General features: G+C 35.2%; 1 protein-coding gene across 1 annotated transcript in view; it reads right to left on the reverse strand.

Moving 5' to 3' along the window:
- The window catches only part of LOC131148753 (2-alkenal reductase (NADP(+)-dependent)-like), a 46520-nt gene extending 32545 nt beyond the window's left edge, over positions 1–13975 (reverse strand). Inside the window, exons 1-3 of the mRNA XM_058098661.1 lie at positions 13560–13975; positions 13240–13420; positions 12974–13140 (exon numbers count right to left, since the gene is read on the reverse strand). Of these exons, the coding sequence (XP_057954644.1) occupies positions 12974–13140; positions 13240–13420; positions 13560–13799 (588 nt within the window). The 5' untranslated portion in view covers positions 13800–13975. The remainder of the gene's footprint in view (positions 1–12973; positions 13141–13239; positions 13421–13559) is intronic.
- Between the last annotated feature and the right edge of the window lie 3835 nt (positions 13976–17810).

Here is a 17810-nt window from a genome sequence, read left to right on the forward strand (position 1 = left end):
TTGCCAAGTTCATACAGCTTGGTTGACCGAACTCCCATCGGATCAACGTTTTGACTCCTCGGTCAAGCGACCAAAAATATATGACCAACGCCCTAGTCGACCGAACTTCATAGTTCAAAATAGACTGGTCAACCGAACTATGCGGATTTGGAAAATCGCCCTTAAATCATACATGTACAGTTGACCGAACTCTCAGTTCATTTTTTGCACGGTCGACCGAACTTTGTCACTCGATTAACCGAACCTTAAGTTTGGTCGATCGGTGCTCTCGGGTTGGACGATATTTTCCGAGGTTAAAAACTTCATTATTTTTACGAACCTCATTTTAACTTTTCTAAAAATGACATGTTTCCTAGACGGTTATAATTTTGGGGTCTTCTATATATACCCCCTCAATTGAAAAGATTAGCACCTAATTAGCAATCTTGATTAGAAAAAATTCTCTGAAACTCAAAATCTCCTGTACTCATTTCCAAGACTCCTACACTCACTCTTACTATTTCTTATTGCTAAAATCCCCTTGTAAGTATGCTTGAGTGTTATTATCAATAGGCTTTTGCTCTCTCTTGCTTGTTAAATGAGATTATTTTCTTGGAAAGCAAAGCATTAAGTTGTTTCTACGAGATTTTATTAATAAGTCTTCCTTAGGAAAAGCTTCATTGAGCCCTTGAGTACTGCATTTTCATTGCAATATCTCAAGGAGTTCACATTGTATTTTGATTGCTAAAAATACTTTTCAAAATCATCTTCAAATATCTCATGTGATTTACTTTGACAAATATTTGTTAAGATATTTGTCAATGTGCTAAAAGATCTTTGTAGTAATATCCTTTGATTGATTTTATTATTTTGAACTCAAAGATCAAATAACTTTTACAAACTAAATCTGAATATCTTTTGAGATTTATATTTTGAAAAAATATTTGTTGAGATATTTAAAGTGTGTTAAGTATCTTTGTTTGTACATTGTGATTGAAATCATTATTTTGACACAAAGATCATATCACTTATACTCTTACGCACTGATTGCAATATTTGCATAAATATTTGAGAGTAAACATTTAAACCACATTGAGCTTACTTTATCATATCGTTCGATGGTGTATTGATTAGATTGGTATATAATCAACTTAGATAAGATTATATGCAATTTCTATTGTGAAATCTGTTGTATTACAGGCGTGGCCTGAGGGGGCGGTAATCCAGCCCGGTAATGATTGGTTGTAAAGGTTGAGATCAACCCTATGCTAATTGACCTGGTTGTTTAGGTGTCACTCCACCCATTAAGTGAGTCTTATAGTGGTAATCTTTGTACTTGTTAGTCAAGGCGGGGACGTAGGCAGTTTGTCAAACCTCGATAACATTTCTGGGTGTCATCTTTGTTTACAACTTTCTTGTGCATGCTTAGTTAATTTAATCATGCAATTTAATTTCCACTGCATATTTAAATTAAGTTAATTTGTCTACATTAGATTGACCTTAGGGTTGTGTAATACTGCTGTTAGGGAATCAACCTAGGGCATCAATTTTGAAAATACTAATTCACCTCCCCTCTTGGGTTTACAATAGAGCTAACAATTGGTATCAGAGCCACGTATTATAGACTTAATAGTTAATTTGCAAAAGATCTATGATGGCTCATAGCACCGTAACCTTTTTCCCTGAGGGACCCTCTTCCACATGACCTCCTATTTTCAGTGGTGTTAATTACACCTTCTGAAAACAGAGGATGCGCATCTACCTTCAAAATATAGATTGGAAGGTGTGAAGGATTGTCTTTAAGGGAAATTACGTTCCTATGAAAATAGAGGGTAAGACTAGAGTTCCTAAAACTAAGGAAGAATATAATGATGATGATATGAAAGCTATTAGTTTGAGTGTTACTGTTATGAATAATCTGTATTGTGGTCTTGATGTGAATGAGTTTAATAAAGTAATGGCATGTGCCACTACAAAAGAAATCTGGGATAAATTAGAAGTCATATATGAAGGCACTGGGGATGTAAAAGATAGTAGGATAAACATGCTGACTAGTGAATATGAGACTTTTAGGATGAATGTAGGTGAGTCCATTCAGAGTATATACACTAGATTCACACACATTATAAACTCACTACTTGTATTAAGTAAGACCTATCTTACATATGAAATGATTAGGAAGATCCTTAGAGGCTTGCTTCCTGTTTGGGAAGTTAAGGCTACGACTATTTCTTAAGATAAAGACCTTAAGGCCATAACATTAGATGAATTGATAGGTTCACTAATCACCTATGAACTAACTATAAATTAGAGACTTAATGAACATAATAGGGTAAAGAAGATGATTACATTGAAAACCTCCAGTAATACATCTAGTGAATGCAGTGAACCTGATTCTGAGGATGATATGGTCATGCTAACTAGAAAATTCAACAAATTCTTCAGGAAGAATAGAAAGTCATACAAAAGGTATAGGGAGTCTACATCTGAGAAAGGAGAGTCTAGTAAAAGAAAAGAAAAATTGAATGCTCCCACATGCTACAATTGCAACAAGGTTGGGCACATCAAACCGGATTACCCACTACAGAAAAAGGATACTAGGAAAAAGAAGAAAGTCATGAAAGCAGACACTTCATGGGATAAACTAAGTAGTAGTGACTTGGACTCGGACCGCAACGACTCAAAGGTTGCTAATCTGTGCTTGATGGCACATAATGAAGAGGTATTATTTTCTTGCTCTTTATCTTTATATTATTCTTCTAATGATTGTGAATCTAATAGCATGTCTACTTTTAGATAATTGCAATTTGAATATATTAGTGTGTCAAAACTGTTGAATAAAATGACTAAGGAAAATGATGTTTTGAAAAAGAAATGCCAAAATTGGTCAAAATTATTTGAAATGGCAAAAAATTGTTATACTTCGATTCTTAAAGAAAAGGATTTGAAAATTGATGAGCTTGAAAGAAAATTGGTGGATAGCTCCAACATTGTTTTTAAATTCACCGAGGGCCAACGCAACTTTGAAAAACTACTTAGTGCCCAAAGAAATTCTCTAAGTAAAGAGGGTCTTGGTTTTAATGGTGTTGAGAATGTCAGATGACCGAATCTTTACTTGAGACATTTTACACGTGAATCTTAATCTCAAATTCCACCTAAAGATCCTAAGTGTAGAATGAAATATTTTAAATGCAAACAAATTAGTCACATTCAATTTGATTGCCCACTTAGAAATAGACGTGTAAAAACTAGAAAGGTGTGGGTAGTTAAGGGTGATCCAGTCACTAACCCCCATGGACCCAACAAAATTTGGGGACCAGTGTCAGTTATTTAGCCTATCTTGCAGGTGTGTTTGAGATCGTCCTCCTCCGAGGACAAATGGTACCTGGATAGCGGGTGCTCACGGCACATGACCAGCGACAAGGCAAAATTCTCTTCAATCACTCCCAAGGAATGAGGGTATGTGACGTTTGGCGACAATGCAAAGGGACACATCATTGGTGTAAGTAAGGTCAATAAGGATCGTTCTCTAATTATTGATCATGTTCTGTTAGTTGATGGCTTGAAGCATAATTTGTTGAGCATTAGTCAATTATATGATAAATAATATAAGGTATCATTTGAAAATGATAAATGCCTAGTTGAAAATAAATCATATCATAAAGTTTTTTTTACTGCAAATCACCATGAAAATGTAAATACTACTACTTTTGATAACTTAACTTCACAACAAGTAACTTCTTTTTCTACAATAAATGAAACTAGTTGGTTATGGCATAGGCGATTAGGACACGCTAGTATGGATTTATTGTCAAAGCTAGTAAGAAAAGATTTAGTGAAAGGCTTGCCTAAAACACCATTTATGAAAAATAAAATCTGTGATGCATGTCAAATGGATAAGCAAACAAAATCTAACTTTAAGAAAAAGAAATTTATTTCTACCACTAGACCACTTGAAATGTTTCACTTGGATTTGTTTACTCCTAATTCTGTACAAAGTCTTTTTGGTAAATCATATGCTTTTGTCATTGTTGATAACTTTTCTAGGTTCACATGGGTGCTATTTCTCTCACATAAAAATGAATCATGTGAACAGTTTACTAAGCTTTGCAGGAAAATTCAAAACGAAAAAAGCTATAAGATAACTCACATAAGAAGTGATAGAGGCACTGAATTTAAAAATAAAGGCATAGAAGATTATTGTGACTTAGAGGGTATATCACACAACTTTTCTGCACCTAGGATCCCTCAACAAAATGGTATGGTAGAAAGAAAAAATAGGTCATTACAAGAAATGGGTAGAACCATGTTGAATGAGCATAAACTACCTAAATATTTTTGGACTGAGGCCATAAATATTATATATTATGTCATGAATAGGGTGTTGATTAAACCATCACTAAATAAAACCCCTTATGAATTGTGGAACAACCATAGACCTAATATTTCCTATTTTCATGCTTTTGGTTGTAAATGCTTTGTGCTTAGGGATAATGAGTATCGAGGAAAATTTGACTCTAAATCTGATGAAGGCATTTTCCTAGGTTACTTTCTTAATAGTAAAGCATATAAAGTTTTCAATAAAAGAACTTTAACTGTCATTGAATCTACTCATGTTGTATTTGATGAATCAAATCCATTTTCTAAGAAAAATGATGAAGATGACATTGACGTTAGAAAATGCTTAGACAAGTTATCTATTGAAAACAATGCAAGCGAAAATTCAGAAATTAATGACAAATCATATGAAGATAATAACAATGACAATGAAATTCAAGAGTTGCCTAGAGATTGGAAATTCATTAGAAACCATCCTATAGATCAAATCATAGGTGGACCTTCCAGTGGTGTAGCCACAAGATCATCCTTAAAAAACCTAGTGATTCATTCTGCTTTCTTGTCCTAAGAAGAACCTAAAAATATTAAAGAAGCAATAGAGGATGAGTTTTGGGTAATGTCTATGCAATAAGAACTTAATCGATTTGAAAGAAACAAAGTGTGGACCCTAGTTCCTAGGCTTAATGATCATACAATTATAGGAACCAAATGGGTATATAGAAATAAGAAAGATGAAAATAGGGTAATAACTAGGAATAAGGCTAGACTAGTTGCCCAGGGTTATAATCAGGAAGAGGGAATTGATTTTGATAAAACTTATGCTCTTGTTGCTAGGATGGAAGTCATTCGTATGCTACTTACTTATGCCGCTTTTAAAAACTTTAAACTGTTTCAAATTGATGTTAAAAGCGTCTTTCTAAATGACTATATTAATGAGGAAGTGTATGTAGAACAACCACCCGGTTTTGAAAATCATAAATATTTATATCATGTATATCGGTTGTCTAAGGCCTTGTATGGATTGAAACAAGCTCCTAGAGCTTGGTATGAGAGGCTTAGTGGTTTTCTGCTAGAAAATGGGTTTACTCGTGGCAAGATTGACACTACACTTTTCATCAAATCCAAAAATGATGATATGCTCCTAGTCCAATTTTATGTTAACTGTATCATTTTTGGAGCAACCAATGATGAGTTGTATAATGAGTTTGCCAAATGCATGCAAAGTGAATTTGAAATGAGCACGATGGGTGAGCTTAGTTTCTTTTTAGGGCTGCAAATTAAATAAACTAAATATGGACTTTTATATGTCAATCCAAATATGTTAGGGATTTGTTAAAGAAATTTAACATGGAAGATGGTAAAATTTTTTGTACTCCTATGAGTTCTTCCACTAATCTTGATAAAGATAAACAAGGAATCCATGTTGATGTAAATTATATCGTGACATGATTGGGAGTCTCCTATATCTTACTGCTAGTTGACCTGATATCGTGTTTAGTGTATGCATTTGTGCTAGGATTCAAGCCGCTCCTAAGGAATCTCATCTATTAGCAGTTAAACAAATCCTTAGGTATCTAATTGGAACCATGAAGTTAGGCTTATGGTATCCTAAGCATACTACTTTTGAGATTGTGAATTATACTAATGTTGACTTTGCCAGTAGTAAGGTTGATAGGAAAAGCACTAGCGGCACTTGTCACGTTTTAGGACAATCTCTCGTTTCTTGGTTCTCCAAGAAACAAAATTCAGTTGCCTTATCCACAGTCGAAGTAGAATATATTGCGGCTGAAAGTTATTGTGCTCAAACACTTTATATGAAACAACAACTTGTGGACTTTGGATTGCACTACCATACAATCCCAATTAAATGTGATAATACTAGTACAATCAACATCTCTAAAAATCCTATCTCACATTCACGAACAAAACACATTGAAATTAGACATCACTTCCTTCGTGATCATGTGCAGAAAGGGGATGTGACTCTTGAGTTTGTATACACTAGTGAGCAGTGGGCGGATATTTTCATTAAACCACTTCCAGAAGATAGATTCATACAAATTAGACGTAAACTAGGTCTCATGCATAGTAGAGATGCTTCCTAAATATTTCATAGTTTGCATAAACTTAGGGGGAGCTTTCTAATAATTTCAAAGTCTAACAATTAATATAACAATTGGTATCTTTCATTGGCTAGGACTTTATGAAATTGGTTATGTTTTTCAATGCACAATTCTCATATCTACTTCATGATGATGATTGTATTTTATGTTTTATGTATTGATCATACTGAAACTGTTGGAGTTGAGTAGTTGTGGATAAACTGTTAGATCTTAAAAACTCAAAACAGGTCATTTTTATACAAGTTTTTTTTGGGAAATATCTTATTTTCAAATGGCATGCTACCCATTGCCTAAGGCTATAACTTTCATAACCCTTTTTGTTGTTACCAAAAGGGAGAGATGGAAAAGAGGCAAAAATTGGGTTGCACTTAAGAAAAATTATTTGCATTGACAATATACAAGTTTTTTTTGGGAAATGTCTTATTTTCAAACGGCATGCTACCAAAATTTTTAAAAAATTTCCAAACTTATCTTGTATATTAATGATTTATACCCATTGCCTAAGGCTATTACTTTCATAGCCCTTTTTGTTGTTACCAAAAGGAAGAGATGGAAAAGAGGCAAAAATTGGGTTGCACTTAAGAAAAATTATTTGCATTGACAAAATTTTACATAATGCATATTGTTAGGGGGAGGGGAGCCTTCTAAGGCTATACCCTTTTTTTTTTTTTTTTTTTTGCATGGTGTATTTGTCATCATCAAAAAGAGGAGAATGTTGACCTTATAGGTTACACCCGATTTTGAGAATGATAAATACTTGTTGTATTTGACGGCTATCTAAGGATATGTGCGGGTATATAATTGGCAAATTAAAATAATTACACATGAAGTAAAGTTTGAAGACCCTGAAGACCATATTTGTGTTGTATTTCAAATTTATTTTATATAATGCGGCTCTATAATAGTAATTAGGAGAAAAATGACCTATAATAATCAAATGCATTACATGAATGATGTGATAGGAAAGCTCAAAAAGACCTAGAATGACACTAGGACCCATATGCATGCATAAACAAATATATTTGTATGAATAGGGTTAATGTATAAGTGGATTAGAACTGAAATGCATTAAAAATGCATGTTCGGTTAACCGAACTAGAATGTATAAAAACATTCGGTCGACCGAACCGGTTAAAGGTCAAAGATTTGACCACAGTACAGTCAACCGAACCTTGCCAAGTTCATACAGCTTGGTCAACCGAACTCCAACTGGTTCAACAATTTGACTTCTCGGTCGACTGACCAGAAATATACGGGCAACGCCCTGGTTGACCAAACCCCCACATGGGAGAATCCAATCGCCTGGTTGACCGAACTTCATAGTTCAAAACAGACTGGTCGACCGAACCGCGCGGATTTGGAAAATCGTCCTTAAACCATACATGTACGGTCGACCGAACTCTCAGTTCATTTTTTGCACGATCGACCAAATTCTGTCGCTCGATCAACCGAACCTTTAGTTCGGTTGATCAGTGCTCTCGGGTTAGCAATATTTACCGAGATTAAAAACTTCATTATTTTTACTAACCTCATTTTAACTTTTCTAAACATGACATATGTGTCCTGGACGGTTATAATTTTGAGGTATTCTATATATACCCCCTCATTTGAAAAGATTAGCACCTAATTAGCAATCTTGATTAGCAAAAATTCTCTGAAACTCAAAGTCTCCTATACTCATTTCCAAGCCTCCTACACTCACTCTTACTATTTCTTATTGCTAAAATCCCTTTGTAAGTGTGCTTGAGTGTTATTATCAATAGAATTTTGCTCTCTCTTACTTGATTAATTGAGATTATTTTCTTGGAGAGCAAAGCATTAAGTTGTTCCTAGGAGATTTTATTAATAAGTCTTCCTTAAGAAAAACTTCATCGAGCCTTTGAGTATTGCATTTTCATTGCAATATCTCAAGGAGTTCACATTGTATTTTGATTGCTAAAAATACTTTTCAAAATCATCTTCAAATATCTCGTGTGATTTACTTTGAGAAATATTTGTTGAGATATTTGTCCATGTGCTAAAAGATCTTTCTAGTAATATCTTTTGATTGATTTTATCATTTTGAACTCAAAGATCAAATAAATTTTACAAAGATCGTAATATCTCTTGAGGTTTATATTTAAGAAAATATTTTTTGAGATATTTAAAGTGTGCTAAGGATCTTTGTTTGTGCATTGTGATTGAAATTATTATTTTGACACAAAGATCATATCACTTACACTTTCACGCACTAATTGTAATATTTGGATAAATATTTGAGAGTAGACATTTAGACCATATTAAGCTTACTTTATCATATTGTTCAGTGGTGTATTGATTAGATTGGTACATAATCTGCTTAGATAAGAAGCATACTTGTTGTATGTAATTTCTATTGTAAAATCTGTTGTATTCCAGGCGTGGCTTAAGGGAGCGATAATCTAGTTTGGTAAGAATTGGTTATAAAGGTTGAGATCAGCCCTGTACTAATTGACCTGATTATTTAGGTGTCGCTTCACCCATTAATTGAGCCTTATAGTGGTAATCCTTATGCTTGTTAGCCAAGGCGAGAACACAGACAGCAGACAGTTTGCTGAACCTTGATAACATTTTTGGGTGTCATCTTTATTTACAGCTTTCTTATGCATGCTTGGTTAATTTAATCATGCAATTTAATTTTCACTGCATATTTAAATTGAGTTAATTTATCTACATTAGATTGACCTTAAGGTTGTGTAATACTGTTGTTAGGAGATTGACTTAGGACATCAATTTTGAAAATACCAATTCCTCCCCCCCCCCCCCCCCCTTTTGGGTTTACGATAAAGCTAACATTATCTCTATCCATATACCTCTGATGGATGTTGGCATTATGAGTCCATTCCAAACCAATCCACCATCTCCCCGTCTAAATCACATCATCACTTCAACAAGGTGCTTTTTTTTTTTTTAACAAACATAAGGTTTTTTATAACCGTGGTGTAATCTTTCCCATTTCCTTGCCCTGCCCAACGATTGCAAATTCTAAGCACCAAATATCCTAATTTTAAGCTTTTTTATTGCATCTGGTGTTGGCAATATTCGCTCATTGTAGTATTGAAAAACTCATAGCTCAACTACATTTCTCTTTTCTCTAAAAGATTTAAATTTTCAAGGAGATCCTCTCTATTGTCATTGAATAACAACATGATTCGAGTCATGAAGACTTTGATCTCCATTAAATCAATAACCTATGTACCAAATGCCATGTTGAATGGAGATTCTCCCATTGGTAATCCATAGATGGTTATGTATGTCTATAGAATTTTGGGCAACTCGACCATTCATTTAGTTGATAACTGATTTAATTGTTACTGTAACCTTGCCAATAATGACTAGTATACCTACTCCTCTAGAATATCCAATTAAGGAAAACTAGAATTGTATATTGAGCTCTTTGCAAAAGTCTTTGAAAATTTAGCGATCAAACTACATGTTATTATTGTATGCAAATTCTTGTACCTTATGAGAACCAATTTCTTTGCGAAGTCCCAAAATGCTTCCATTGTAATAGTTGTTAGAATCTCAATTTTCCAATCTATATTACATAGTAATATGATTTACTACATCAATTAGATATTTCTTACAACTCAATGTTTCTTTGAGGGGTCCCAAAAGATCCATTCCTACTGGCTAAAAGGCCATGGATCCTTAATAACACTAAGCTCTAATGGCATTAGTGGGACATTAGCATCACACAAGCAACAGTTGCACTCGAATGGAATTACAATGAATGGACAACCAATAACATTGACAAGATTTTGACTCCACATTCATCACATCATTTGACTCATTAAGGTTAAGACTAACTATCATTGCCATGAACTTCGTATTCAACCTAACTGTTAGTGGCGCTAAAGTCAAATCATAATAAGGCATATTTGATCTTATCTCCCTCATGTGGGATTAAAATGAGCCCAACTCCACGAGCACCCTTGGTTAATCAGTCTTTATAGTATTATTGTTCACTTGAAGGCAGTGTACATCTTAAGAAAAAATTAACTTACCTTCATAGATACTGAGGCTTATAATGAAGTTGAATTCACTGAGTTCCACTGATTGTTAGGCTTTTTAAGGAAGTTCTTAAGGGTCTTATCCATCAATGACGTAATCATATGTGGTTGAAAATAGGATATAGACTTTTTTAAGTTGACAACACCAATACATGACTCATTTTTTCAACTTGAATAATGATCCTCAAGCCCATTTAGGGTCCTGCTTATGTAGCAAATAGGCATTTGCCACTTATCCACTTTTCAAACTAACACAAAAATTAACCAATAACAAAGACTAACAAAAAAGAAACAATTCATTACATCTCAAGCCTAGTTAGGAGTGGCAAAGATTGTAAGTTTTTGGCTCTTTGAAAGACTTTTGGCACTTTGAAGTACATTAAAATATGGTACATTCGTCAAGATAGTGAAGAAAGGTAGACACCTCTCCATTAACCTAATCATAAAATAATTTAAGGCTATGATCCTTCTAATCACTCTTTACCTCACATATAGATCGAGGAGGAGGCATGCTCTATTATGGTTAGAAATTTTGAAGGGGTCATGTTGATTCCTCTTCTAGTAACCATGAAACTGGCAAATTTGCCGAATGACACTTGAACACACACTTAGTTGGGTTCCATTTCATATTATACTTCCATAGCTATGAGAGCTTTCCCTTTTGTTCTTTCTTTTGTCATTGTTTCATCCCAAGTTGTGAAAGCACCCTCTTAATTGGTCTTGGCAAAATCCCAGAATTCAAGCTTTCTTTTCTAGCATCCTCTTATAGATTCCTTCCAAGATATAAGCTGATCATTTAATGATGTAAAAATATAAGCAAACCAATATGATGAAATCCTAGATGCACTGCTTGACTCATGCCTTGGGGTTGTAACTAGAAAAACAAACCTCCATTCAACAATATATTACATCTCATGCAACAATCTTCATAATTAGCACGTTTCAAATTTATTATTTTTGTTACTAATGCTATATTTGAGAGTATGAACTTGGGACTTTATATTTGAGTTTTTTTATGATTTAAATAAAATTTTTATAATTTTTATTATATTATATCTAAATTCACATAAATTCAAATTTAATGTCTCTCCCAAACTTGCATAAGACTGCATCAACTTTCTTTCTTCCTACAGGTAATTAGGATTGATATTTGATCATCAATCCAATTAACCAAGTCGTGTAGCTCAGACTGACCTAGCTAGGGTAGGCTGAGCAATGTGGTAATTTGTCTTCCCAAATTGGATAATATGGCTCCTTGAGCATATAACCTGCCAACATTTCGAACTCCTACCAAGCCATCTTAACGAAGAGCACACCCCTCCCCCTCTCTCTCCTCCCTTGAGGAAGAGCTGGTGTTCTCCAAAACTGCAGCTCCTAGATGGTGGGTCATACTTATTCCCACACATGCAGGTAAGCCAACTAGATTCGAGATTTAATCAGGAACTTAATATTTTGTTTAATATATTTTTTTTCTTTCTTCGTTTTTCATATATCGATTCATATTTTCTCGTTGACATAATTAATTTTCAAAATTAACACTAACTATAAATTGACAAATTATGTAAACAAATAAAAATAAATTTAATAAATTTATAGAAATAATAGACTGAAATAAAATAACTTAATTATTATTATTATTGCAAATCAATCGGCGAGCGAGGCTTTAGAGATATCGGATTCTTGTCGGATACAACGCTCTAATCTCAAAACTTCCAAAATATAAGAAAAAATAAAATAAAAAAATTCAGAATAAAAATAATAGAAAAATAATGCACAAACATTGAAATCAAAATTATGATTGATGAAAATTACAGAGAATCGGAAGCCCGAAGATGATGAACACAAGAGCTGGAACAAAAATCATAGAGAGTGAGAGAGATGAGAGTGAGAAAGTATGAGAGATGAAAAAATGTTTTTAGAAAGGCTAAGAGAAAGATGAAAGTAATAGATAATTAGAAATATAATAAAGTTGTTAGTTGAGAAGTCAATGAGATTTGAAAAAAAAAAAATTAAATTGCATTTATTTTATATTTTAAAATACAATTTCATTTAATTGATAGTTGAAAAGTTAATATATGGGAAGAAAGGATAATAAATAATGTTAATATTATTTAATTAAAAAAAATTTGAAACCTCAAAATTATATTATTATATTTCTATTAGCTGGCTTCTATTTCTTTTTAACTTTTTGCCCAACTACTGAAGGGTGGCGTCCAATAATGGTCATCATTTTAAAAATTAAAAGTAAACCGCTCCCTATACGTGCCTATCACAAACCACAACCTGCACATATAATAGGCCGCACTGCAGGGCGTGGGATTAGTCACTGGCCGGTGCGACGGACCGTAAAACGGACGTCGTTGATGGTAGGTGGACACCCGGGACGAACCCAAAAAAAAAAAAAAAGAACATATTATATATATATATATATACATTTAGTATATTATGATTAATCCCTTCTATGTTTCTCATAAGCTTTTTGATTATTTTGACAATAATTACCTTTTCATCTGACCCGGTGCTGCCGACCACTCGACATGATTTGATTTTGGCCAACTGGCCGGCGACCATCCCAACGCCTCCACCGGCGGCGGATATGAACACATTAGATCCTGCTTTTGGGCAGCCCAGCACCTCTATTCCCACCCATGCTGCAAACCCAGGCAACCCTACATACATGCATGGACCACCACAGCATTAATTAAAATTATGCCTACTTCTTTCTACCTAGTTATCAAACTAACTAAAAAAAAAAAGTCCAACTTTACCCAGACAACTAAGATAATATGGCAATTCAATTCCATCCGTCGGATCAACCTTCCGGAGAAAATCGGGCGGCACCACGCAATACTCAGCCACCGGGGAGAACGGGTTAACAACTATATCACCCTCCGCATAACTGCTATTTTTGGACCGAATTACCCTTCCGATTCCAAATGTTGTCACTGTCTGTCAAGGAAAAATATATTCGTGATGATGAATAAAAATGTAATTTTCTCGCTGTACTGCAAACTAATATGGATGGAGAGAAGCTACGTTGCAAGAAATGCTGTATCATATACATATACACATGTATTTATGAAAGAACCTGATTAAGGGAGAGTTGGGGAAGGTGGAGGCCGTCTGGGATGCCACTCATCCGGGTGCGGGAGTAGGGCTCTACAGAGATCCAGAGCATCTCAACGGCCACGTGGCCTTCAGGGATTGAATCAACGGCTAGAGATAATCTTACCGACTGGAGTTTCAGGTGATCGGAGGTCGGAACACCTTCCGGTGCATAGGCCGACAAGTACCATTCCTTGCTCTCCACCTCCTCACCACCACGCATCTCTCTCTCTTGGTTGGTGGGCAAGACTTTGAAATGGAGAGTAATGATGGAATTCTGTCCGTGAGAAAGGACCAGTGGACAGAGTTTTTATATAAATGGGTGTGTGGGTGTGGAAATTATCGGCAAGTAGCTGAGGGCGAAGGTGATATGCCTGCTCACCCAAATTAATTAATTAGATGATTTTGCTTTGCATATAATTGATGAGTTTTTTATCAAAATATTAAAAAATAAAAAATAATGAAAAATTTTACACAATTACCTAATCAATTTCTAAAAGTCAATATAAAAAAAAAAAATTCAACATCGTTGTTAGTCGTTAGTCGTTGTCATCGTCATCAATCGTCACTTCAATCATCAATCGCCATCGTTGTCAACAGCAATTAAAACAGAAAAAGGGGAGTGTGTGCTCACTAGCAGGAGGGAGGGGTGGGCGCCTCAGGGCATTAATGAGGGGAGAAAATAAAAAATAAAAAAAGGAGATCGAACGGGCACGAGAGGGAGAGAGATGTAACGTCCTGCTTAACTTATCACATAATAAACATAATTAATAATAATATCAACCTGAACCCATAGGTAGCGGAGATAACCTAGCGTAAACAGCGGAAACCTAAACAGCAGTAAAAACAATTTACATTCATCCAACCATTAATTACATAATACCAGAGTCTATTACGTTCCCAAAATACAGTATTTGAATATAATCTTCAAAACATCAAAATAGATTTAGAATCTTATAACAAAAATCTTCTGATCCTAGATCAACGCTTACCCTTCTAGCAGGGAAGCTCAACTCACTCAACGGCGGCCTTGACCCGCCGGTCTCTTTGGGTTTCCTAAAAATCATTTAATGTTCGGGGGTGAGACACTTTTCAATAAGGGAAAATAAATTAAATACAGTTGTGTGATAACATGAATATTTATTGCAGTTATGCATACTCAGTACATTTCATATATCTAAAAACATACATCATAATATGGTGAAATAATCATATGCTTTCATATTTTCTAATAATTCATATCATACATAAAATATCCATTATAACAGATAATACTGAAAACATACCCAGGATGAATAACTAACTGATGTCATGTATTACCCCCAATGACAGGTTGTGCAACCCAAAGGCGGGACCCGACAATGGCTGGCTGACCACTGCCGAGTTAAAAATGTTTGTAAGTACGATGAGCCCATCACACCTTGGTCCGAACTATCAGGTGGACGTCCACACTCTACTAAAAGTCACATCAACTATCCATCTCCCACCCCCTCGTGGGGTGGTTAGCACCAATCTGATCATAGATATCTGATCTATAAGCTACGGTACCATGCTCTTGAACTAAACTAAACTAACATTCGGGTTCTGATAACATATAATACATGATATTATAGCATTTTTCATCATTTCATAAATACGGCCTCGCGCCGAAATCATTTCATATATACGGCCTTGCGCCAAATATTTCATAAATACGGTCTCGCGCCGAACATTTCATAAAATGGCCTCGCGCCGAATATTTCATAAATACGGCCTCGCACCGAACATTTCATAAATACGGCCTCGCGCCGAACATTTCATAAATACAGCCTCGCGCCGAACATTTCATAAATACAGCCTCGCGCCGAACATTTCATATATATATATATATATATATATATATATACGACCTCGCGCTAAAATCATTTCATAAATATCATTCTGAAAATAAATCAATTATCATGTATTTTCAACATCATTTTGTACTATAATATTTCATATTCCTGAAAACATGCTTCATTCGTAACAAAGTCATATCATAATAACTTCACGTAAAGTAATATTCATGCCACACATTTGCTCTATAAAGTCATACGTTATATTCTAAAAGTCATAATTTCTGGCATACCATACATATATATACATTTCAACATAATAGCAGTATTTTCCCAAATGTGTATTTCCTTTGTGATATACATATATAATACATGCTTTCCTGAAAATAAATTTACTCATACATAATAATAATTTGTATGGAAAATAACTACTTTAGTTTATTCCCTTACCTGGCTACTAAGAAAAGCCCCTATAAATTATGGTATCACACCCATAGGATTTCCTAATCAATATCCTGAAAATGAAAACTCTCAGTACTAAACTTCAATATTTTCATGCAAATATCATTTCCTATAACTATACTAGGACCAAATTCGACATAAAAAGTCTTACCTCAACTCAGAGATAATTTTCAGCGAAGTTCCACCGATGATCCGCTTCAGCAGATATGCAAAGAATTTCTCCAGGAGTGTCGTGGTGGCTTCAGATCGTCGATCCAGCGAGCGACGGAGCCGGAATCGAAGAGAGAAGGGAGACAAACCGAATGGAGAGAGAGTGTGTGAAATTTTGCTAAATTTTGACGTTTAAATCCGATTTTTTGATATGTATAGGACTGGATTCGTCGACGAGACACGTCACCTCGTCGGCGAGTCCTGTAGAAAGTTCGTTGACGAACTTGCACCGTCATTGACGAATTTCAGACTTTCCCAAAATCCTCTCTCGGTATCTTCTCGTCGACGAATCTTGTCTTCGTCGACGAGGTCCTCTTATACCCTCATCAACGAATCCCCTGTGTTCGTCGACGAGGCCTTAATAATTTCCCTTCCTCTTTATTTAAATTACATTATTATTATATGGGTCGTCACATTCTCCCCTCCTTAAAAAATTTTGTCCTTGAAATTCACTATCTGTATTTCCTTCTATCATCCCACAAAGGCAAAATGGTCTACTTATTTTATTACTTACCCTCATTTATGGCGGAGGAATACCGTGATTACATTTCAAGTCCTGGGAGACTACATATACCAAAAGCAAATTTCTCTCAAAACTAAAATACCATATACTACCTAAAACATTACATGTACCTACAAAAGAAATATTACATATTTACTCACATTTCTTAATCACATATGAACTTCTTGGAATAATTGCGGATATTTTTGTCTGATCTATTCCTCGAGTTCCCAAGAAGTCTCTACTACGTCGTGATTCCTCCATAGAACTTTTACCATAGGAATCTTTTTATTACGTAGTTCCTGTTCCTTCCTATCCAGAATCTGCACTGGTATCTCCTCATAGACTAGAAAATCACTGAGCTCTAACTCACCGTAGCTGATAATATGAGAATGATCAGGGGCGTATTTCCTCAACATGGATACGTGGAATACGTCGTGCATCCTGGATAGTGTAGGTGGCAAAGCTAGCCTGTAGGCCACCTGCCCCACTTTCTCTAAAATCTTAAATGGACCGATAAACCTAGGGCTAAGTTTACCCTTCCTACCAAACCTCATAACTCCTTTTAATTGAGCTATCTTCAAAAATACGTGATCACCCACATCGAACTCCAAATTCCTGCGGCAATTGTCGGCATAACTCTTCTATTGACTCTATGCTACATTGATTCTATCTCTGATGAGCCATCTTTATCGTACACCTCTTGTACCAGCTCTGGCCCCACAGCTCACCGCTTACCCATCTTGTCCCAATACAAAGGAGATCGATATCTTCTACCGTACAGTGCCTCAAACAGTGCCATGCCAATATTGGGCTGGTAACTGTTATTATACGTGAACTCTACTAGCGGCATGAACTGAGTCCAACTACCCCCAAAGTATAATACACATGCACGGAGCATATCTTTTAGTATTTGTAGCATCCTCTCAGTCTGTCCGTCTGATTGAGGATGGAATGTCATGCTAAACAATAGTTGAGACCCTAAAGCATCCTGTAGTCTTCTCTAGAACTGTGACGTGAATCTTGGGTCTCGATTTGACACAATAGATACTGGCACCCCATGAGAACGAACTATCCCCTGAACGTAAATCTCCGCTCAACGGTTGAGGGAATAATTGATCTTGATAGGGAAGAAATGGGTGGACTTAGTCAACTGGTCTACTACCACCCAAATCGAATTCTAGCCATGCGATGTTGACGGCAGCCCTGAAATGAAGTCCATGGATATATGATCACACTTCCACTT

This window comes from Malania oleifera, chromosome 2 (genome assembly GCF_029873635.1).
Source record: "Malania oleifera isolate guangnan ecotype guangnan chromosome 2, ASM2987363v1, whole genome shotgun sequence".
In the NCBI taxonomy this organism is placed as follows: Eukaryota; Viridiplantae; Streptophyta; class Magnoliopsida; order Santalales; family Ximeniaceae; genus Malania; species Malania oleifera.